This window comes from Coregonus lavaretus (assembly GCF_964263955.1).
Source record: "Coregonus lavaretus genome assembly, chromosome: 2".
In the NCBI taxonomy this organism is placed as follows: Eukaryota; Metazoa; Chordata; class Actinopteri; order Salmoniformes; family Salmonidae; genus Coregonus; species Coregonus lavaretus.
The window spans coordinates 51,313,703-51,337,754 of record NC_139989.1 but is presented as its reverse complement, the minus strand read 5'-3'; the positions used below and the strand labels follow the sequence as shown (position 1 = coordinate 51,337,754).

At 40.3% G+C, this 24,052-nt stretch overlaps 2 protein-coding genes across 4 annotated transcripts; one reads left to right on the top strand and one right to left on the bottom strand.

Annotated features, from left to right (window-relative positions):
* Nucleotides 1-20: 20 nt before the first annotated feature.
* Nucleotides 21-3,324, bottom strand: LOC311139522 (transmembrane protein 265-like). The gene is made up of 3 exons (XM_084174409.1): nucleotides 3,014-3,324; nucleotides 1,435-1,670; nucleotides 21-1,254 (listed from the first exon to the last, which is right to left on the bottom strand). The coding sequence occupies exons 2-3, from the start codon at nucleotides 1,666-1,668 to the stop codon at nucleotides 1,096-1,098; spliced, it is 393 nt and encodes a 130-aa protein (XP_084030535.1). The 5' UTR covers nucleotides 1,669-1,670; nucleotides 3,014-3,324; the 3' UTR covers nucleotides 21-1,095.
* Nucleotides 3,325-3,449: 125 nt separating this feature from the next.
* Nucleotides 3,450-19,152, top strand: rusf1 (RUS family member 1). Of its 3 annotated transcripts, XM_084186671.1 has the most exons (17): nucleotides 3,450-3,579; nucleotides 3,877-3,943; nucleotides 4,288-4,408; nucleotides 4,495-4,659; nucleotides 10,611-10,688; nucleotides 12,360-12,474; nucleotides 12,556-12,601; nucleotides 12,684-12,716; nucleotides 12,804-12,909; nucleotides 13,114-13,215; nucleotides 13,345-13,415; nucleotides 13,531-13,715; nucleotides 13,945-14,002; nucleotides 15,467-15,531; nucleotides 15,656-15,802; nucleotides 15,915-15,980; nucleotides 18,628-19,152. In XM_084186671.1, exons 4-17 carry the CDS (start codon nucleotides 4,525-4,527, stop codon nucleotides 18,711-18,713), a joined length of 1,293 nt encoding a protein of 430 aa, XP_084042797.1. In that variant the 5' UTR covers nucleotides 3,450-3,579; nucleotides 3,877-3,943; nucleotides 4,288-4,408; nucleotides 4,495-4,524; the 3' UTR covers nucleotides 18,714-19,152. The 3 variants fall into 3 exon arrangements, with proteins under 3 accessions (XP_084042797.1, XP_084042796.1, XP_084042798.1); XM_084186670.1 differs by lacking the exons at nucleotides 3,450-3,579; nucleotides 3,877-3,943 and adding an exon at nucleotides 9,747-9,812 and having other exon boundaries at nucleotides 4,366-4,408; XM_084186672.1 differs by lacking the exons at nucleotides 3,450-3,579; nucleotides 3,877-3,943 and adding an exon at nucleotides 9,747-9,812 and having other exon boundaries at nucleotides 4,373-4,408; nucleotides 12,371-12,474.
* Nucleotides 19,153-24,052: the final 4,900 nt, after the last annotated feature.

Below are 24,052 nucleotides of genomic sequence, written 5' to 3'. Positions count from 1 at the left end.
GCAACTGAAATGACTGCAACACTTAACAAAGAGCTGCAGTTAGTTTCGGAATGAGTAGCAAGGAATAAGTTAGCCCAAATATTTCCAAAACTAAAAGCATTGTATTTGGGACAAATCATTCACTAAACCCTAAACCTCAACTACATCTCGTAATGAATAATGTGGAAATTGAGCAAGTTGAGGTGACTAAACTGCTTGGAGTAACCCTGGACTGTAAACTGTCATGGTCAAAACATATTAATACAACAGTAGCTAAAATGGGGAGAAGTCTGTTTAAACGACTAGCACACAGCTCAGACACCCATGCATATCCCACAAGACATGCCTCCAGAGGTCTCTTCACAGTCCCCAAGTCCAGAATAGACTATTGGAGGCGCACAGTACTACATAGAGCCATGACTACATGGAACTCTATTCCACATCAGGTAACTGATGCAAGCAGTAGAATCAGATTTTAAAAAACAGATACACCTTATGGAACAGCGGGGACTGTGAAGCAGCACAAACATAGGCACAGACACATGCACACACACGTGTACACATGGATTTTGTGTTGTAGACGTGGTAGTGGAGTAGGGGCCTGAGTTCACACACTTAGTGTGTTGTGAAATCTGTTATGAATGTATTGTAATGTTTTAAAATGTGTATAACTTCCTTAATTTTGCCGGACCCCAGGAAGAGTAGCTGCTGCCTAATGAGGATCCATAATAAATACAAATACAAATACTCTTAGGTGCAAAAGACTGGTTGGGCTACTGATAAATGTGAAAATATCTTAATATTCATGACGTATTTATAGCTGTGGTATCACTTCAATGTTAAGTGTAAACCATTCTGTCAGCGATAAATTCCAGGGTGACACAAAATAAAAAAAGGTGCCTTTGTAAATCCTTATCAGCAAGACATCCTTATCAGAGTGATACTCAGAAATGCTGTATATAGTGGAGTCTCCCTGAGTCACTGGAGGTGCTTTTCCATCTTTGCCCACCTCACAGTGTCACGGCAGTCCAAGATCAATACTAAAGAAGTTGGACCACTGTCCTGTATCCATCCTTATGATACAGTACATCCACCTTGGTGGTTCCTGGGAATTGGTCAGTCTATCAGAGTGAGTAGGTATGACACCAGAGCCAACAGTAGTGGGCTGAGTACCAGAATCGCCACCCACACGACAATAGAAATGATCCCAAACTTTCTTGCTCGTTGGGAATATTGTTTAGCCTTTTTTGGAGTCCTCTTCCTTGCCTCTCGAGCCTGTCATAGGGAAAGAAGAGTACATGATATTTTGATATGACTCATATTTGAGATATAGACAAGACGTTGTGTAGATTTGCACATTTTGAGAACCAAGATGGTTCCTAAAGGGGCAACACCTTTCATTACATTACAGAATGTTTACAAAAACAGGTTTTTAAAACAGAAGCTTGAAATTACCTTGACTGAGTTGACCAAAGCTAAAATGCCAATGCAGGAGAGTCCACAGATGATGCTGCTAATGGCCAGTTTCCTATAGTCCCTGTCCTTGGCACAGGAGGGCACAGTATGGTCACGACCACAGCAGGTGATCACTTGAAGGCAGGTGGTGTCATTTTGGGCATCTGTTGTTTCACCTATCCCTGGGACAGCAGTCAGTGGAACGTCTCCCATTGTTGCTGATTGGGCAGACATTTCTGAGGAGAAAGGAGATGCAACATAGAGTTCAGAGGATAGATCTATGGCAGAACAAGGGAATACAATTATTCAAGTCTGATAGTACTGTATTATTTGCAGTTGTGACATTGTCATAAAGGATGTAGGATATTAGTTTACCGAAACTAAATTAGTTTGCTTGTAATATTCTTTCACTGACATGCCAACAAAATGGTTTGAGATGCTCATTCTCTGCCAGGGTACTTTCCACAGACAGAAGATAGTAATGCACCATGGGATGAGGTATGCATTGCTATCTATCAAACAGGAGCCTGACGAACTGGAATGATTACACTGTGCAGTGTGCAAGTGAATATGTGCCAGAGTGCTAACATTATCATGGAGAAAGAAAACAGCAAGAGGGAAATGTTATGTTGATAATTCGAATTCCTTCATTGTTTATATTGTATGTCCAATTAGTATACCAAACATTACGAACACCTTCCTAATATTGAGTTGCACAGGGATGCTGGCCCATGTTGACTCAAATGCTTCCCACAGTTCTGTCAAGTTGTCTGGATGTCCTTTGGGTGGTGGACCATTCTTGATACACACGGGAAACTGTTGAGCGTGAAAAACCCAGCAGCGTAGCAGTTTTCGACACAAACCGGTGCGCCTGGCACCTACTACCATACCCCGTTTAAATCTTTTGTCTTTCCCATTCACCCTCTGAATAGCACAAATACACAATCCATGTCTCAACTGCCTCAATGCTTAAAAATCTTAATTTACACTGATTGAAGTGACATCAATAAAGGATCACCTGGATTCACCTGTTCAGTGTGTGTCATGGAAAGAACAGGTGTTCTTCATGTTTTTTATACTCAGTGTATATGACATTTAAGTGTGTTAGATGTCCTTAGATACCATCAACATTATCTTACTGCTGTAATGTTAACATGAGAACCCTTTTCCTGTCCCAGTTTCAGAACCTGACCTGGTGAATTCCAGTAACTTGATATGTTTTCTTACAGCGAATATCATACCAATGAATTAAGAATAGTTATATTGTAGTCTCTCCCTTCAGTCTTTGGCAACAGAACATTATAAAGGGCTTTTCTTTAGCACTCCTCATCAACTGATCATAAAGGATAAGTATTTTAGGGAAATAACTTGGTGTGTCTGTAATGTCCTGATTACTCAAAGCAATGAATCAGAGGTGCTAAGCTCTTTCCCCATATGGTCTCATACACTCATTCTCAAAGGGAATCACAGACAGAACAACATAACAGCATTTCTGTGGATTAACAAAGCCCACAGTATCTGAAATGAAACAATAGTATTTGACACACCATAAAAATACCACAGACAATGATTTACTTACTAGTCCAGGCTTGATCTTGATTGGGAATGTACAGCTCTGTATGCCTCCGTCTACTCTCCAGTCAAACTGAAATCTTCACTTATTTTGGCTGACAGAGGTGTGAAGAAGACAGCTGATCTATTCTTTGATTTTTTTTCTTTCTGGATTTAGTTATTAATCACAGCTGCTAGTTGGTTGTGGCTTCAGGTTCATGAAGACTTTAGTTAAAATATCCAAATGTTATCCAGATATTTCTTGTTTACATCGTTTTCTTGAGCAATCTGTTGCAGTCTCAGTTTTGGTTGTGGTCACCATGAAAGTTAGTGGTGTCTGAAAAAAGAGAAAGCGGGGAGTGGATTATAATTATTTCCTGTGCGAAACCTCCACGCCCCTCGTCCCACTCCCTCCCACACTCTCAGGCCCTACCTTTATCTATATCTAACTACACTCTACCTCCACTTCAACCATACTTGTTGGTTCTTCACATTCTATTCTTCCAACAATCACACTGTTATTGAATACTGTGCCTCTCAGCTCCTCTTCTCTCTCTTGCTCTCTCTGTGCAACATTCCTGAGAACTTGCATAGGTGAGTCAAAACATGCCTTGCCTTGAGGGAAAGCAAACAGCTTGGTTTCATGTACTCTGTCCTTCCTTATTCTCTGTACATGTTAATAGTACCTTTATGACCTTGTATTCATGTCTGTGTCCCCCTGTATCCCATTTTTAAACTCACACCTTTCATGCACACTTTGTTTCACACACACACATACAATTCCCAATGTTTTTGGTCCATCTGTAAGTGAGAATGATTTAGGTAATTGGATAACTATGTGTTGAGACATGCCCACTCTCTCACTGTCTCTGTCCTGTTTTGCTACTGTAGTCTAAGTTAATGTGCACACCCTGTTTCAAGACTTCCGCCAAACTACTCTCTGTTCTCTGACCCAGAGGTAAGGAATATTTATACCAGACTGCATTCTTCAACAGTGATGTCACTCAAACACACACGTAACAGGCACACACATGTATTCTGATGCCACACACACACACTCCCACACAGACTTTATTTTACTTTTCACTTTTTTATCTTTAACTCTGCATTGTTGGAAAATGACCAGCAAATAAGCACTTCACTGTTAGTCTACACCTGTTTACGAAGCATGTGACATAAAAAAAAAAAAAACTTTTATTTGACACACACACACACAAATACTACAACTATGTATACATATAGACAGTCAAAGTTAAAATTTCTGTGCAAATTAGTTAAATGATCTGTGACTTCTGGATCAAGCTGTCCCAAAGCAATCGCGGGATTGGTCTAAACTGCAGGGGCAGTCTCAGTCCTTAGCCAATAGAAAAGCCATAATTTGTCCAGCTGACGTGGATTGCGAAAACACGGAAGTAAAGCTTTGGTAAGTGAAAACATGCGACATAAAGTACTATTGCATAAAATACATAACTAAATATATTATTTACAAACATCTGTCTAACCGTGCAGGTGGTGTTTCATTAAATTGAGAAAGGGAAAATGCCAGTGGTGGCAACGGAGAGATATGGCTCCCTCGAGTCATGGAAATATCAGTTGAAGGATGGAGTGATGGAGAGAGAAAAAGAAGGGGGCGACGGTGGGACAACTGGAAAATCCATCATTGGCGTGTTCAAAGTGAGACATTTTTTACATTATAATGTATTTTGATAAAGGCTCACTGAATATCGTCTCATAAAAACTGCTAAGGGAGTGAACGTTATTTATAATAAGGGTTACATGGAGAAAATCGGACCTCTGAAATGAAAATGGATGGCCCTATCTTCAGCAAAATATATTTGACCTAAACCCTCCCTGAACGTTTAAAAAAACAAGTGACCCTCCTCAATACCCAAAATAATAATGAAAACGTAAAGTGGATAGCAGAGAACATGCCGACCGTTTACCCTCACTTCTTGGACAGACCAGGGGCCTAATTTATAAACCTTTCGTAAGTACAAAATAATACCCCAAAATGTGCTTGCGCCAGTTTTAACGCTAAAGTTGGCATTTAAAAAAGTTTAACTTGACGTGAGAATGTGCTCACCTCTCCGCAAACTTTAGACAAATTTGAACGCACGTCTGCTAGTGGTTGAAATATTGTATTGCAAGTAAATATTTTGTGCAAATGGGGGATATGATGAAAAGCATAATAAAAACTAAAAACAGGAAAACATGAACAAGAATGCAACCATTTGCCATTAGTGAGAAGAACGAAAATCTGTGTTAAATATTTAGAAAATAATTAGACATAGGAATCTTATAATTAGACAGGAATATTTTTCTCTTCTTTATTTTCTTAACCATTGCAGAATATATTCCTCACCTTTTTTGGCCGTGATGGGTTCATTTTCCCGAAGGAGCCATAGAACAAATTACCATGCACATCTCTCATTAAATTCGACCTAGTAGCCTAGTAAATAGATAGGTTATAGGTATTTCAAGTTTTGCAATATCATAGGCAGCGCGGTTTATAATACCGGTATACAGTCGAATTTAACAGCTGATCTTTAACATTGAAGTAGGCCTATGTATGAAGTTTGAAGTTTGTATTCTCATGTGCATAAGTAGGCTACTGTGAAATGCCTTTCTTGCAGTAATAAATATCAGTAGTGCTATAAAAAATAAATAAAAAAGTCAAGTAGAACAAAAACACATGAGAAATAGAACTGTACCTACTGAAAATATTGTAATTTCATTTTTTTTTTGTAGCCTGCCCTACAATGTTTCAGAATTCGCAGGTAGTCACATATTTAGGTTAGGGGAAAAGTCGATATAAAACATTGTTGAATTCAAATGTTCTGCTGACAGGTCCATGACAATCTGCCTTTGTTTTCTCCTTCAGAAACTGACACAGTTCTTTTCCAGATACAGCATCAATTACTGCTAACACAGTAAATAGGCCAGTAGCTTAGGTAAAATATTTGACAGTATTGCTGTGCGATAGGAGCGCGACATCATTGCCTATTTAATCTCAGCGCCTATACCAAGGCAGGACATATAAACCCAATAAGCAACTAAATATTTGCATGCCGTGGCCAATAGTTCCAAATTATACAGCAAATAAAGGGTGTTATTGTCATCATAAAAGGTGAATGGAGGGCGTTTTCCAGGCGGTGTTTTAATGCTCGTTCACACCAGTGGAGGCTGGTGGGAGGAGCTATAGGAGGACAGGCTCATTGTAAACGTCTGGAATGGAATGATGGAACAGAGTCAAACATGTGGTTTCCATGTGTTTGATGTGTTTGATAACAGTGTGATTGTTGGAAGAATAGAATGTGAAGAACCAACAAGTATGGTTGAAGTGGAGGTAGAGTGTAGTTAGATATAGATAAAGGTAGGGCCTGAGAGTGTGGGAGGGAGTGGGACGAGGGGCGTGGAGGTTTCGCACAGGAAATAATTACAATGAACCCGTCCTCCTATAGCTCCTCCCACAATCCGCCGCTGGGTCACACGTAGAAACAGTTTTACAACAGGTCTGATTTATAACGGGAAACATGCGTGTGTATGGCATGTGCCAAGTTTATACATTTCAATATTTTTGTATGTGCACAGACTTCAGAAATAGCGCACGCAGAAATGTTGTGTGAAATTTACGGAATGCTTATAAATGAGGCCCCAGAGCATTAGATATGCAGTTTTAGAAACTGTTCTTCGTCCTGTAAGCATTACATGGCAACGCAAGTATTTTGTAGCGCACAGGGCTACGGGCCAGAAGGTTGTGGGTTCACAGACTACCGTGGACAAGAATAGGGATGGAAAGATCTCATTTATAGTCAACCTGGTCTCAGTGCATTTTGTATTATTCTTTACGTCAGAATTCGCAAAGCATACAATATGTTACGATTTGCTATGCTTATGATATGTTTTACGAATTTACATTTGTTGTGGCTAACATTAGCTAGGTAGCTAATGCTAACATTAGCTAGCTGGCTAAAGTTAGCTAGGCTAGGAGTTAGGTTAAAGGGTTAGGTTCAGGGGAAGGGTTAGCTAAAAGGGTTAAGGTTAGGGGAAGGGTTAGCTAAAATGCTAAGTAGTTGCAAAGTAGCTAAAAAGTAGTAAGTAGTTGATAATGAGCTAAAATGCTAAAGTTGTCTGTGATGAGATTCGAACACGCAACCTTTGGGTTGCTAGACGTTCACGATAATTAGTTAAAATGCTAAAGTTGTCCATGATGAGATTCGAACACGCAACCTTTGGGTTACTAGATGTTCGCGTTATACGCCTACCCATCCACCCAGACTAACCACCCTTCTTTCATTTTTGTCTTAAGTAACCTTCTGTATTTTGTAACCATACCAAATGTAACATCATACTAATTTCAGTGTCCCGGATTTACATTTACTATAATACGTCTAGTCTATGAGACCAGGCTGTTATGGTAAAAGCATTGCACGAATCTATCATCATATTTGCAGGTCCCAAAAAAATAGCCTTTAATAAAAATGTCATGCAATTCTACGTCATTGTACAAATTCGCAGAATCTTTTCTAATACCACACAAATTACTGAAATTACAGGCTGAATGGACAGAGAGATAGGCCTATGTGTTCATCTTATCATATTTCTTTAATGCCAAATCCATTGCAACGAAACTGTCCCTGTTTACAAATATTTAAATCTAAGACGTCATTAGGAATCTGAGCATGGTACTTTCAAAGGTTAGGCCTACCTTTCCACCCTAGACAGAGCAGGCCTACAGACACAGAAAAATGCTTTAACTGCTGGCTATTCTTCTTCCATGGCTTAACCCAACGAGAGAAGGTCACAGGTGTTTGTTTCCCTAAAAGCTACCTGGGTTTAAACATATTCTATTGTACAGAATTAGATTACTTCCCAAGCAAAGTACATTTTTGTCTCCTCGACTAGGCCTATTTCAGCACGCTTATAGGGAAGGACATTCAACAAGCACAGCACTTACACAGAAAACTGATGATTGGCTGCGAGAAATTGATGATAAAAAGATTGTGGGGGCTGTTTTGTTAGACTTCAGTGCGGCTTTTGACATTATTGATAGTCTGCTGCTGGAAAAATGTGTTATGGCTTTACACCCCCTGCTATATTGTGGATAAAGAGTTACCTGTCTAACAGAATACAGAGGGTGTTCTTTAAGGAAGCCTCTCCAACATAATCCAGGTAGAATCAGGAATTCCCCAGGGCAGCTGTCTAGGCTCCTTACTTATTTCAATCTTTACTAATGGCATGCCGTGTCTATGTATGCAGATGACTCAACACTATACACGTCAGCTACTACAGCAACTGAAATAACTGCAACACTTAACAAAGAGCTGCAGTTAGTTTCAGAATGGGTGGCAAGGAATAAGTTAGTCCTAAATATTTCAAAAACTAAAAGCATTGTATTTGGGACAAATCATTCACTAAACCCTAAACCTCAACTAAATCTTGTAATAAATAATGTGGAAATTGATCAAGTTGAGGTGACTAAACTGCTTGGAGTAACCCTGGATTGTAAACTGCAATAGTCAAAATATATTGATACAACAGTTGCTAAAAATAGGGAGAAGTCTGTCCATAATAAAGCGCTGCCCTACCTTCTTAACAGCACTATCAACAAGGCAGATCCCACAGGCTCTATTTGTATTGCACCTGGACTACTGCTCAGTCGTGTGGTCAGGTGCCACAAAGAGGGACTTAGGAAAATTGCAATTGGCTCAGAACAGGGCAGCACGGCTTGCCCTTGGATGTACACAGAGAGCAAACATTAATAATATGCATGTCAATCTCTCCTGGCTCAAAGTGGAGGAGAGATTGACTTCATCACTACTTGTATTTGTGAGAGGTATTCGCATGTTGAAAGCACCGAGCTGTCTGTTTTAAATGACTAGAACACAGCTCAGACATCCATGCATACCCCACAAGACATGCCACCAGAGGTCTCTTCACAGTCCCCAAGTCCAGAACAGACTATGGGAGGTGCACAGTACTCCATACACCTTATGGAACAGCGGGGACTGTGAAGCAACACAAACATAGGCGCAGACACATGCATACACACACATGAAAACATACGCACTCTACACACACGTACATATGGATTTTGTGTTGTAGATATGTGGTAGTGGAGTAGGGGCCTGAGGGCACACACTTAGTGGGTTGTGAAAGCTGTTATGAATGTATTGTAATGTTTTTAAAATTGTATAACTGCCTTAATTTTGCTGGATCCCAGGATCCATAATAAATACAAATACAAATAGAAGGTTGTAGCTCAGCTTCAGTGTCAAAGACACAAAACAATGTGCATCGGCGTTACGTCTTTCCGGGTGTTTTACAGCTTGTTTCTAGCATAAAGCATCGCGGACCAAAGCGCTGTTATAAATGACTTTATATAATCCAATCCTTTTTATTTTCTTTAACATCTTAAACTAACAAGAGGTAGGCCTGTGCTTTTTGCCATTTTCTTTAATAAAAGGTAGGCCTATGTCATACCCTCTTATACCTCCTCAATTAGAGTCTTGGTTTTAACTTAACAGCCCTTCACTGACACCGGAGGTAGGCTATTTATAGAGTTCATGGTGGGTGAAAGAATTGACCGACAAATCTATGGATATAGCAGCCTAGCCTAATTTCAATTTCATCTGTCAAACAGGGACTCCTACCTAATTATTTCTTAAATAGGAAGAAATAGGCTCCAACACAAGGCCCTGTTGTTGTTAGTAAAGTCTAATTAAAATGAATTACGCCTAATTGAATTTCCCTACTTTCAGCACCATGAGCTGTCCATTTCCAATAGATTTTGCCACGGCTGCAGCTTCAAGTTTCAGCACCACAATGTAAGTTATTGTGAGGCTTTTTGTGAGGTCAATAAGTCTGATAAAAACATAATGGACAAAAAAACATATTGTTTTTAATCAAATCAATTATAGTAGTAGCAAGCTATCAAAGTTGACCTCGGTTCCTCCTTCTCATATTCGCCCTCTCCTTCTTAAACTAAACAGAACATAGGCTATAGGCTAGTTTGCGCGCAATCAAAAAGTATTTTCGGAAGAAGCCTTTGACTCTCCTGAACTGCCACCGTAGGCCTACACAGCACAGCCATTGGTTAGTCAGCACACAAAAACAGTGTTTTGATCAGCTAGATCAAAGCAGGCCGGGGCTCAGGGTTGGAATATCCATTGCAGTGTGTAATGCAGCCTAGTTTTATTTAACCCATCCCAGCAGCTATCTTAGAAATATAACTTTGCTCTGTGCTTCTCCGAGCATGCACTTCGTAGCCTGTAGCCTAAAGGCTATGGATCATTTGATTGAGACCACACTAAATAGCCTATAGGCACACTTGATATTGCGCGCCCAGCGGAGAATCAGAGATGAGGGGAGGTATCGGGCACACATCGCTATATAGCCTAATAAGCAACTAATTCTAAAACACGGAGAAATATAGAAATGTCATCAATTACAAATTACATGACCCTCCCCTGAACTAGATTTTAAAATACTAAACCCTCCCCTTGACTCCCCATTTTCCTCTCCCATATCGCTCTCATATATATCTCTCTCTCATATATATCTCTCTCTCTCTCTCTCTCTCTCTTTCTCATACCTCTCTCTCACATCTCATCTGCTTTTGTTAGAGTGTCTTCTTGCCTCAAGGGTATCCAGAGAGTGTCAGTGGCGATTACCTGCAGTATCAATTTTGGGATACCCTGCAGGTAGGTCTGTGTGAGAAAGAGAGAGTATGTTGTTGTTTTGTGGATATGTGTGCCATTATTTAGAAATGTCACATTTATTATGTACACTACCTGTCAAAAGTTTGGACACACCTACTCATTCAAGGGTTTTTCTTTATTTTTACTATTTTTTACATTGTAGAATAAAAGTGAAGACATTAAAACTATGCAATAACACATATGGAATCATGTAGTAAACAAAGAAGTGTTTAACAAATCAAAGTCTATTTTATATTTGAGAATCTTCAAATAGCCACCCTTCGCCTTGATGACAGCTTTGCACACTCTTGGCATTCTCTCAACCAGCTTCACCTGGAATGCTTTTCCAACAGTCTTGAAGGAGTTCCCACATATGCTGAGCACTTGTTGGCTGCTTTTCCTTCACTCTGCGGTCCGACTCATCCCAAACCATCTCAATTGGGTTGAGGTCGGGGGATTGTGGAGGCCAGGTCATCTGATGCAGCACTCCATCACTATCCTTCTTGGTAAAATAGCCCTTACACAGCCTGGAGGTGTGTTGGCTCATTGTCCTGTTGAAAAACAAATAATAGTCCCACTAAGCCCAAACCAGATGGGATGGCGTATCGCTGTAGAATGCTGTGGTAGCCATGCTGGTTAAGTGTGCCTTGAATTCTAAATAAATCACAGACAGTGTCACCAGCAAAGCACCCCCACACCATAACACCTCCTCCTCCATGCTACACATGCGGAGATCATCCGTTCACCCACACCGCGTCTCACAAAGACACAGCGGTTGGAAACAAAAATCTCCAATTTGGACTCCAGAACAAAGCAGGTCTCTTCTTCATATTGGTGTCCTTTAGTAGTGGTTTCTTTGCAGCAATTCGACCATGAAGGCCTGATTCACACAGTCCCCTCTGAACAGTTGATGTTGAGGTGTGTCTGTTACTTGAACTCTGTGAAGCATTTATTTGGGCTGCAATTTCTGAGGCTGGTAACTCTAATGAACTTATCCTCTGCAGCAGAGTTAACCCTGGGTCTTCCATTCCTGTCCTCATGAGAGCCAGTTTCATCATAGCACTTGATGGTTTTTGCGACTGCACTTGAAGAAACGTTCAAAGTTCTTGAAATGTTCCATATTGACTGACCTTCATGTCTTAAAGTAATGATGGACTGTCGTTTCTCTTTGCTTATTTGAGCTGTTCTTGCCATAATATGGACTTTGTATTTTACCAAATAGGGCTATCTTCTGTATACCCCCCCTACCTTGTCACAACACAACTGATTGGCTGAAACGCATTAAGAAGGAAAGAAATTCCACAAATTAACTTTTAAGAAGGCACACCTGTTAATTGAAATGCATTCCCGGTGACTACCTCATGAAGCTGGTTGAGAGAATGCCAAGAGTGTGCAAATCTATCATCAAGGTAAAGGGTGGCTATTTGAAGAATCTCAAATATAAAATATATTTTGATTTGTTTAACACTTTTTTGGTAACTACATGATTCCATATGTGTTATTTCATAGTTTTGATGTCTTCACCATTATTCTACAATGTAGAACATAGTAAAAATAAAGAAAAACCCTGGAATGAGTAGGTGTGTCCAAACTTTTGATTGGTTCTGTACATTTTAACTCTCTCTCGCTTTCTCTCTGACACACACACACACACACACACACACACACACACAGGCCTTCTTCAGTTCTCTTTCAGGTACTCTTGCCACCCAGGCCTCATTAAGGGGTGTTGGTGTTGGAAATCAAGAGGCAACAGTTGCTGCTGCAACAATTACCTGGTTGTTACGAGGTTAGTGTTAATGACTGTGATAAGACCATTGTCTACTTTCCTGTTAAGTGGTTTTATTTATTTTTTAATCTACTTTTTTAGATGGCACAGGCATGCTGGGAAGAATCTTCTTTGCTTGGCTTAAAGGGTGAGTTTGGATTTGTTTTGTAATCTTCTACTATTATTACATTTCAATATTATTTTTCACATTTCGTCTCTCTGTGTTTTAGGAATAAACTGGACTCTGAGGCCAAAAAATGGAGGTAGGGATGTCAAGCATCAATAGTGGGTTCGTTCATTGGGTGTTATGGAATTATTGAGGATGTCAAGGCTTGTGCTGTTTTCCTTAGGCTTGTCGCTGATGTTCTCAATGATATCGCCATGTTCATGGAAATACTGGCTCCTAACTTCCCAACATGCTTCACTCTAATTGTGTGCTCTGCAGGAATATTCAAGGTAAACCTGAATACCATACTCTCTCTAGCATTGATTTTGCAGATAGCAACCAGCTATTTTGAAGGTTTTACTTGCTATGTTCCTAATATGTGGTTGTTTTACCTACTTTGGTTGAATGGACTGATTGTAATTCGCTCTTAATAAGAGCGTCTGCTAAATGTAAATGTACACTGTTCGATATCTCTCTCTTTCTGTGTTTGTCAGTCCATTGTCGGGGTTGCAGGTGGGGCCACCAGAGCTGCTTTGACTGTTCACCAAGCTCGCAGAGACAACATGGCGGACATCTCTGCCAAAGACGGCAGCCAGGTGCTCCATACATATTTCTCTACCTGATGATACAGTAAGATACTGTAACTAACCCATGGCTTTTACTGTTCTGTCTTGTACTGCTGCTTTAAGATTATGATCTTATTGTGATGCATGTGTTCTTTGCAGGAGACTTTAGTGAATCTGGCTGGACTGCTGGTCAGTCTGATCCTTATTCCTCTGGTCACTGACAATCGACTGTGAGTCATCTATTGCACTGCTTACACTGCCACTGTATGAGATAGGACATGACAAGACAGCTAACCTATTGGTTATTCAATGGAGATCGATCTGTTTTCCATCCCTTCTCCTCAGGCTGACGTTCGTCCTCTTCTTCCTTTTCACCATCCTCCACCTTTTTGCAAATTACAAAGCAGTGCGTTCGGTTGTCATGGAGACACTCAACGAGGCTCGGCTTGCCATTGTGCTCCACCAATACCTGAGAGATGGACTGGTCCTCGGTCCACTAGAGGCCAATCATAAAGAGCCTGTATTCTTGGGTATGGCTGACATTCAGTGAATAATAAACAATGAAATGGCTTGTTGATCATTATGGCTATCAACTGTCCTTCTGCATTGCTTGCTGTTTGGGGTTTTAGGCTGGGTTTCTGTATAGCACTTTGTGACATCTGCTGATGTAAAAAGGGCTTTATAAATACATTTGATTGATCAACTATCAATGGCTTTAACATGCTTTTCTGATGGTTTTTTGTTTGTTTGTTTTTTTAGAGTTCAGGAGGACAGTTCCAATAAAACTGGGAGTGAGGCTAGGGGAATTTGTTCATACGTAAGTTGGTGTCTGCCTGTCTGGTGTCTTGAAAGTGAAGTGTGCTCAGATTTGGATGTTCATTCTCAATGATATACAGTACCAGTCAAAAGTTTGGACACGCCTACTCATTCCAGGGTTTTTCTTTATTTTTACTATTTTCTACATTGTTTAATAATAGTGAAGACAACTATGAAATAACACATATGGAATCATGTAGTAACCAAAAAAGTGTTAAACAAATCAAAATATATTTTAGATTCTTCAAAGTAGCCACTCTTTGCTTTGATGATAGCTTTGCACACTCTTGGCATTCTCTCAACCAGCTTCATGAGGTAGTCACCTGGAATGCATTTCAATTAACAGGTGTGCCTTGTTAAATTTGTGGAATTTCTTTCCTTCTTAAAACATTTGAGCCAATCAGTTGTGTTGTGACAAGGTAGGGGTGGTATACAGAAGATAGCCCTATTTGGTAAAATACCATGTCCATATTATGGCAAGAACAGCTCAAATAAGCAAAGAGAAACGACAGTCCATCATTACTTTAAGACATGAAGGTCAGTCAATATGGAAAATGTCAAGAACTTTTAAAGTTTCTTCAAGTGCAGTCGCAAAAACCATCAAGCGCTATGATGAAACTGGCTCTCATGAGGACCGCCACAGGAAAGGAAGACCCAGTTACCTCTGCTGCAGAGGATAAGTTAGAGTTACCAGCCTCAGAAATTACAGCCCAATTGAATGATTCACAGAGTTCAAGTAACAGACACATCTCAACATCAACTGTTCAGAGGAGACTGCATGAATCAGGCCTTCATGGTCGAATTGCTGCAAAGAAACCACTACTAGACGCAGAGTAGGTGAACGGATGATCTCCGATATGTGTGGTTCCCACCGTGAAGCATGGAGGAGGAGGTGTGATGGTGTGGGGTTGCTTTGCTGGTGACACTGTCAGTGATTTATTTAGAATTCAAGGCACACTTAACCAGCATGGCTGCCACAGCATTCTGCAGCGATACGCCATCCCATCTGGTTTGCGCTTAGTGGGACTATCATTTGTTTTTCAACAGGACAATGACCCAAAACACACCTCCAGGCTGTGAAAGGGCTATTTGACCAAGAAGGAGAGTGATGGTGTGCTGCATCAGATGACCTGGCCTCCACAATCACCCAACCTCAACCCAATTGAGATGGTTTGGGATGAGTTGGACCGCAGAGTGAAGGAAAAGCAGCCAACAAGTGCTCAGCAACTCCTTCAAGACCATTGGAAAACATTCCTCATGAAGCTGGTTGAGAGAATGCCAAGAGTGTGCAAAGCTGTCGTCAACACTTTTTTGGTTACTACATGATTCCATGTGTTATTTCATAGTTCTGATGTCTTCACTATTATTCTACAATGTAGAAAATAGTAAAAAATAAAGAAAAAACCTGGAATTAGTAGGTGTGTCCAAACTTTTGACTGGTACTGTAATTCCTTTCATTTTGTAGGTCAGAGGACCTTCATTTGGCCATGAAAAACAACCACAAGCCCTACCTTATCGGAGTCAAACGTGGTGTGTATAACATCTTTCAGTAATCCCCCCACCAACCATCAACCCAGTTGTGACGTGGGTTGTCATTTTAATAGATGGTGTATGTCATGTGAGTGTTATTGAATGTGCGGTTTCTCTCCCTTAGGCTGTGTGTGTGTGTGTTTGGGACCAGATGCATCTGTATGTGATGAGATCAGGGCTGTGTGCCAAGCTGTGTGCCTCTGCACTGTGTTACACCCTGTCTCGCCACTGGAGGGGGCTCTCAAACAACTCTCAATGTCACACAGCAACAGTGAGCCTTTACTGATCATCTTTACATGACAGTTTAAACCAATGTCTTTGTCAGTTTAAACCAATGTCAATGTCTTTGTCAGTGCTGCTATCCCTTTTTCGTTTCCCTCAAGATCATTGGGAGCTGGTGCATGAGAGTCATAAGCTTATGGACCACATTTTTCAGCCATTCCTCAAAGGTAAGCTCAGTGTAACATGGTGTGCTCAGTCAGTAGCTGTTTACTCCCACGTCAATGTTGGGATGTTGTCAGTGGCGTCCATTCAGCTCAACCTAGGGTATGCCCCTCCCCTTCCCCTCAATGAATTGTTTGGTAGTTGAAGCTCATTTACTGCCTCTTTACACAATTTAAAAACTCTCAAATGCTATTTAAAAATAAAAAGGACCCCAGCCATTAATTATCACCGCAATATCGGGTTTAAAGCTCTGTGGAATGGTGTGTAAAATGTCAACCACTACTTAACCTCATAAATTGACTAATTTACTTGTGAAACAGCACGCACAGTGAAAATGAAAGATGCATAATACACGCTATCAAGTTACAACAAGCCCGACTTCAAATGCCGATATCAATGTGAAAGGAACTGGTGCATAAAACAGCTGACCGCGAATGCAAACTATGCCAGATAAATCATACACATGCATTGAAATAGAAGGCATAGTCCTACATAAAGGACTTACTTAGGCCTAACATCGACAAGGACGCATGAAGACAAACTCGACCAAAGAATGTAAAAAATCACGAAATACAAATGGAAAATCTACACGCCTTTTTAAAGGGAGCTATGGCCACTTTACATGTCACCTTCGCAAACCGTAGAGATAGATAGGACTCAGCTTTATCTGTGCCATTATAGTGTCTGAGAGGACGGGCAACACCATTGAGGCAGTCTCCATTTTGAAGGAGTACATTTTCTTCACGATTGGCTGATCCCTCCTGATGACCCGGTTAGACGTGACTCGAACAGGGTTACCAGGAGAGCTCAGCCAATGAAGTTGGTGGAAGCCCTCAATGGCGCTGCCCATGCTAAAACAGCCTTTTGGCCACTAGAGGCCTCTATCATTCTCTATGTGTCAAACCTATGTATTCCCAGTAGTTACATTTTCTCTGTGTGCGCCAAGCTCATTTTAGAATTTCTGCATTATTCGCCATGGAAGGAAAACATTCTACGAATATTGAAGCATTTTATCAACAAGTGGCTCTAAGAGTATTTAAACATTGTGTTAAACTGTTCGCTGCTCTGGCACCCCAATGGTGGAACAAGCTCCCTCACGACGCCAGGACAGCGGAGTCACTCACCACCTTCCGGAGACACTTGAAACCCCACCTCTTTAAGGAATACCTGGGATAGGATAAAGTAATTCTACCCCCCCCTTACCCCACCCCCAAAAAATAAAAATATATATATTGTAAAGTGGTTATCCCACTGGCTATAAGGTGAATGCACCAATTTGTAAGTCGCTCTGGATAAGAGCGTCTTCTAAATGACGTACATTTAAATTTAATGTTAATGAACGAGGCGGCTCCGAGAATATTGATATAGTAACCAACGAAGGGGCGGCTCGCGCAATTTTTTCTCTGGGCCAGCTTCTCTCTGTCTGATATTAATGTGTTGCCTACACAGAAGTTGCACTATCTGGGTGCTCATTATATATAAGTGCTACATCCACACTATAGCTAAATAACTTAGTAATATTCAATATTTTGCAAGCAAGATTGTTAGATTCTCATTTTAATTCAGGAAGATTGACAAGCAAGACTGATAGAGTGAGTGGTGGAAAATGCATTATACCAGAGGCAGGTAGGCTACAGGTAGGGATTAGGGATGCAGACAGACGATGATGATGATAATGAAGTAGGCCTACAGCAAGAAGTTGAAAAAAGTTAGCCCAACTAAGTAACCATGAATTATTTGCATTCTCAATTATCATTCTGTCACTGCATGCCAATGCACATTTGTTATAGCCTACAATTGTTAGTCGTTAAAACCCAAAACAGGACATATATTTAGCAAGTTGTTCAGTTTGAAAGCGAACTTGCACTAGCCAACTGGGTGAATGAATGGAAATATCAATTAGGCCTACAGCTTTCACAACCCATATTTTAATAGCAATAAATGCTTTTGGTTTCGAATGGTCACCAAAAAGGACGGCTCCCCCACCTCCCAATTCAATTATCTCCTGGCTATCAGATTACAACAAGGCTTACAAGGCCGACAGTTAAAATGCCGACATCAAATTCTAAGCAATTAGCGCACTGCCTAAACGGCTGACCGGCAAAGCAAATTGGAACTGTCCATGCTTTCTAAAAGTGAGCGAAAAGACCGCCGAAGATAGTGAATAAATAATATAGTTTACACAGGCCGTTTACCATTGAAAGAAAATGGTCACGGTTCCTGTCTGTTTAAGTGGCAGTTTCCTCTCTCGCGTGAGCAGGCTTTTCCCATGTGAGCTCACGGTTCCTCCATAATATCTGGCATGCTCACGCAAGAGAAGGAACAGCTCTCTCTGGTCTACTTATTGTGCGCTCCCGCCCCGGCGGGGGCAATAAGTAGATCAGAGTGGTCCCGATCAGAAAACATTTGGGAGTGGAGTGTCTCGCTTTCTCTACTCTCTCTGAGGCCGCAGGCTGGCAGTCGTTCTCCGAGCGATGCTCCACAAGGTCCTAAAGCCAGCCTGAATATGCTAAACAGCTGTTGCATTTTAAATCGGGATTGGAATGATTTGAGTCTATTTTACATTTTTGGTCTTGAGCGCCATACCCAACTGACGCCCCTGGATGTTGACACACTGGTCAGTCACCATTGTTTGTTCTTCATCTCTTCTAGCTCTGGAGGTAGCTGGATGGCAGACCAGTCGAACCCTACTGGACTGGAATGAATGGAGGGTGGAGTGGAAGAAGAAGAGCAGTTAGTGGAGAGAGGCAGGGTCTCTGGAGAGCAGCAACTGCAAGGCAATAGGCTGAGCTCTCTGTCGAACATTAATTGTGAGATGCTCAAAGATGAATATGCTCAGATTCATTTAAAGGTTTATGTCCTTTTTTGGTACATTTTATACAAACTTCAGAATAAACTTGACCATAACTTTAACCATCATTTATGTCCAGTGTGATATTACCAGCCCCTGAAAGTAAGCCTCTGACTAACCGGATACATCATCCAGTGATAGCCAGCTAGCTAGTCACAGTCTGACATAGTGCAATACAATAATTGTTTGGAAAGGGTTCTCTCAGGACCTCTGGAATATTGAATAAAATTACATTTGAACTTACTCTGCCGATTGTCTGGGGGATTGGTCCTTTTGAGACAAAATATTAAAAGGAATGTACTGTATTATTAAATAGACTTTCCAAATGTGGGTCCCACTTCTTCTCTGCTTACCTCATGTCAAAATAAAAGTCAGCGACAAGTGATCGCTTCCCACCGGGCACACCATGTCATTTCCACGTGGATAATTGGGTAATATTTGGTTGAGATGTTGATCAATGAGATTCCAACCCATATTCACCCACTCAAAAAGACAGCCAAATGATAACCATTTAAAATCACAGCATGTTTTTAGAAATATCTCATTTAGATAATTATTCACACCCCTGAGTCAATACTTTGTAGAAGCACCTTTGGCGTCGATTACAGTTTTGAGTCGTCTTGGGTATGTCTGTATCAACGTTGCACATCTGGATTTGGGGATTTTCTCCAATTTTTCTTTGCAGATTTTCTCAAGCTCTGTTAAGTTAGATGGGGAATGGCGGTGAACAGCAATCTTCAAGTCTTTCAACAAATTTTAATGTGATTCAAGACTGGGCTTTGGCTGGGCCACTCAAGGACTTTCACATTCTTGTTCTGAAGCCATTCCAGCGTTGCTTTGGCTGTATGCTTGGGGTCATTGTCCTGTTGAAACGTACATTTTCGCCCAAGTCTAAGGTCGTTTGCACTCTGAAGCAAGTTCTTATCAAGGATTTGCCTGTATTTGGCTCCATTCATTGTTCCCTTTATTCTTACCAGTCTCCCAGTCCTTGCCGCTGAAAAGCATCCCCATAGCATGATGCTGCCACAACCGTGCTTCACGGTAGGGATGGTGTTAGACAGTTGATGGGCTGTGCCTGGTTTTGTCCAGACGTAGTGCTTTGAATTCAGGCCAAAGAGTTAAATTTTTGTCTTTCACATGCCTTTTTGCAAACTCCAGGCGTGCTGTCATGTGCCTTTTTCTCAGGAGTGATTTCCATCTGGCCATTCTCCTATAAAACCCAGATTGGTGAAGTGCTGTAGAGACTGTTGTTCTTCCATCTCAGCAAAGGAAATCTGTAGTTCTGTCATTGGGTTCTTGGTCACCTCCCTGACCAAGGTCCTTCTTGCCCAGTTGCTCAGTTTGGTCCGACGGCCAGCTCTACACAGAGTTTGGGTAGTTCCATATTTTTTCAATTTTCCAATGATGGAGACCACTGTGCTCATGGAAACTTTCAACACTAGAAATAGTTTTATAGCCATCCCCAGATATATGCCTCATCACAATTCTATCTCGGCGCTCAACGGACAGTTCCTTGGACTTCATGGTATAGTTTCTGCTCTGACATGCACTGTCAACTGCAGGTAGCTTAGTGGGTAAGAGCGTTGTGCCAGTAACCAAAAGGTCGCTGGTTCTAATCCCCGAGCCGACTAGGTGAAAAATCTGTCGATGTGCCCTTAAGCAAGGCACTTAACCCTAATTGCTCCTGTAAGTCGCTCTGGATAAGAGCGTCTGCTAAATGACTAAAATGTAAATGGAACTTATATAGACAGGTGTGTTTCTAAGTCCACAGGTGGACTCCAATCAAGTTGTAGTGACGTTTCAAGGATGATCAAAGGATATTGGATTCACCTGAGCTCAATTTGGAGTGTCATAGCAAAGTGGTGTGAATACTTATGTAAATAAGACATTTCTGTATTTCATTTTCAATAAATGTACAAACATTTCTAAAAACATGTTTTCACTTTGTCATTATGGGGTATTGTGTGTAGATGGGTGAGAGAAAAAAAGCAACTTTATCCATTTTGAATTCAGGCTGTAACACAACAAAACGTGGAATAAGTCAAGGGGTATGAATACTTTCCGAAGGCACTATATGCATGCTATCTTGAACATGCATGGTTTATATGATTACATAAGAAGAAATGTATAGTTACAGTAACCTTAATGTGGCCACGGATGTGCTGTTACTCATTTTAAGGTTGAACGTTACATTAGTTTGTAAGAGCCTTAATTTAAGGCTATTTACTTTATTACAAAATTAATATTGAATTGTGTTTGGTTGACAACACAACCAAATATCAACATTTAAAGGAGATGTATCTACTGATTGGATAGTTCCATCTGAACCACTGGCTTAATCACATTATTTTACTTTTTTGGGGGGGTGAGTTGGAGACAAGAATCTAACATAATTTGTTAACTTGTCGACAAGTTAATAGGCTATCTATTGTATTTCAAAAGTTATATTGTGTTTGGTTGTCAATGCAACCAAATATCAACATTTGAAGGAGGTGTATATTCTGGTTGGATAGTTCCATCTGTGCCACTGACTTAGTCTGGCTTTAATTCCAGTTTGTCTACAAATTAATAATTTATATGTTGGTTTCACATCTCCATCTCAACCAAAATAAACCACTTTAAATAAAAGTTTGATTTGATTTAGTCCTATTCTTTAACTTTGATTTTTGGTTGAGATGGAGATGTGAATCCAACATAAATTATTAATTTATAGACAAACTGGAATTAAAGCCAGACTACGTCAGTGGCACAGATGGAACTATCCAAGCGGAAGATACATCTCCTTTAAATGTTGATATTTGGTTGCGTTGACAACAAAACACAATTCAATATCACTTAATATCATTACATTTTAAATCAACCAGAGCTTGAAACCCTAGGTCTATTGTATTGTCTATTTTTTGTTGAATTTAAAAAATAGCTGTTGATGACTTTGCATATGCTATATAGGCCTAAATGGCATCATTGATGATGTATGAGTAATACCCTTTGGAATGACTTCGATAGCAACAGTGAATCTATTTAGTTTTTAACAATCATTCTCACGATAGCACATTGGTAATAGTCAGTGACAAATATAGCTAAGCAGGGCATGGCTAATATCCATAATTTTTCTGATAATGGATATAACGTTGAAGATCTGATGTTGTTTAAAAGCTACAAATTCAACATATTTTATACACGTTTTGTCTATGTTGAAATTTGGATACCATGATGACATAATCATGTGGTTGAAATTTCACCTCAAAACAACAGTTAATTACTTTTAAAACATATTTTCCACATAGATTCCATGTCACAATACATTGACAAATTACGTTGAAACAACGTTGATTCAATCAGTTCGTGTCCAGTGGGTTGCTTGTGCACATATGGCAAACGTGCAGGACTTTTATTTTGATATAAGGTGAGGTCAAGAGGAAGTGGGTTTACAGCAGACCCACATTTGGAAAGTCTGTTTAATAATAAGTTCCTTTGGATAGTAGTGCACTGGGCCTTTACTAGTCCTGTATTAATGGACCATATAGCCAATTCCGAGTGCAGCTGCACGCGACCAGATTGTAATGCCCATGGTCAATTTGGTTTGACATTCGATATCCGTATGGTGCTAGTTAGTGACCATGAGTAAATTGCACAATGTACATTGGACAATATTTTAAAAGGTCATTAGCTCCAAATTTCAATTACTTAACAACCTCAAACCAACTATAAATTGTAGAAATCCATTTACAAATATTGAAAGCATTTAATGAGACAACTAAAAGATGTGAAACATGAAAATATTGTTCCATTTACATTGTGTAATTTATTGAGGGTCCCTAACTATCCCCCAGAGATAGGCTATCCAAAGTCAAACTAACACCAGCCGGCTGAAGCTAATTGCCAATTTGAAGCTAATTGCCTAAATAATTTGGCTAACTCTTCCCACCTGTGAACACACACAAGAGACACCCACATCACATCAAACCACACCCCGAAACCAACTCACGTTTGAATTCAGTCATGGACGCTAGCATTTCTTAATGAATCAAATCAAAGATTATGGATATGCATAGCCATCTCGAGACAACTCTGATATAAAGTGTTATTACTCAAAGTTGCCAGGATGTCACGTGTCCTACTTATATCAGTACACTCAAAACAACTTAAGCATTACAAAAACGTATATTAGATCAAATAAACCTCACATAGCAAATCAGCCATTCATTTTTTTGTTGACCAAATTTTACACTCTCATTGACCCCCATACATAAACTCCTTGCTTGATGGGCTAAAAAACGAAAAAACGCCACCTGCCGGAGGGAGACAGATTTTCTGCCGAGTTGGGCCTCTTTCTTGCTCTTCCTCTCTGACCAAATCTAAAACTAGGCCAAATCAGGAAGTTCAGTCACCCTTTAAGGTAATGGTAGGGGTTAAGGTAAGGGTTTAGGGTTTAGGGTAGGGACATCCCAAGGATTCGCAATAGCATTAACCCCAACAACAGTTGTGCATTTACTTATTTATTTTTAATTATGGTCCTCCATAGGTTGGAAGCCCAAAAGGGCTTACGTGAAAACCATACCACCAAAAAAAACAATATACAAATATAAGTAAAATAAAAAGGTTGTTCGAACAGAAAAAACAACATGTTTGATCAGAGAGAGGGAGGCAAAGTGAGAGCTCTATCTCTGCCCAAAATCTGCCCACGTTAAGCAGATCCTTAATTGTTAAGCAGACGAGGAGTTTTTGTATGGGGGTTAATGAAAGGGTGTCGAATTTAGTCAAGATAAACATGAATTGCTATTTTGATAAGTGAGGCTTATTTGGTCTAATATAAGTTTCATAATGCTTAGGTTGTTACGAGTGTACTGATATAAGTGTGATGCACGTGAAATACTGGCACCTTTGAGAAAAAAACACTTAATATTGGAGTCCCTGTTGAAATTCGAGATGGTCTATGCATATTCATAAGGCAAGCATCTCGCTCTCCATTGAATACACACGGTTGAGGTCAACACCCCTTATCAAAAATTCAAAATAATTATTCAAATAACAAGATGTATCCACCAATCCAAAGAGGAATAGGCGGGAGCAACGAATGCCATTGTCATTATATCATATCTCTGGTTTGATTATGTGTGGTGAGTGTGAGAGTGTGATACTTCCATCTGGTGGCCTCCAGTCTTGCCAATTTAGTGACTTTGTCACTATATTTAGCGAGTTTTCAGAACCCTTCAGTGACTTTAT

Coding starts and splice junctions, on each gene's coding strand:
- rusf1 (XM_084186670.1), top strand. CDS start 4,525: ATGCCAGTGGTGGCAACGGAGAGATATGGCTCCCTCGAGTCATGGAAA. Junction 4,660..9,746: donor CCATCATTGGCGTGTTCAAA/GTGAGACATTTT, acceptor CCCTACTTTCAG/CACCATGAGCTGTCCATTTC. Junction 14,003..15,466: donor CTAGGGGAATTTGTTCATAC/GTAAGTTGGTGT, acceptor TTCATTTTGTAG/GTCAGAGGACCTTCATTTGG.
- LOC311139522 (XM_084174409.1), bottom strand. CDS start 1,668: ATGTCTGCCCAATCAGCAACAATGGGAGACGTTCCACTGACTGCTGTC. Junction 1,255..1,434: donor CTTTGGTCAACTCAGTCAAG/GTAATTTCAAGC, acceptor TCCCTATGACAG/GCTCGAGAGGCAAGGAAGAG.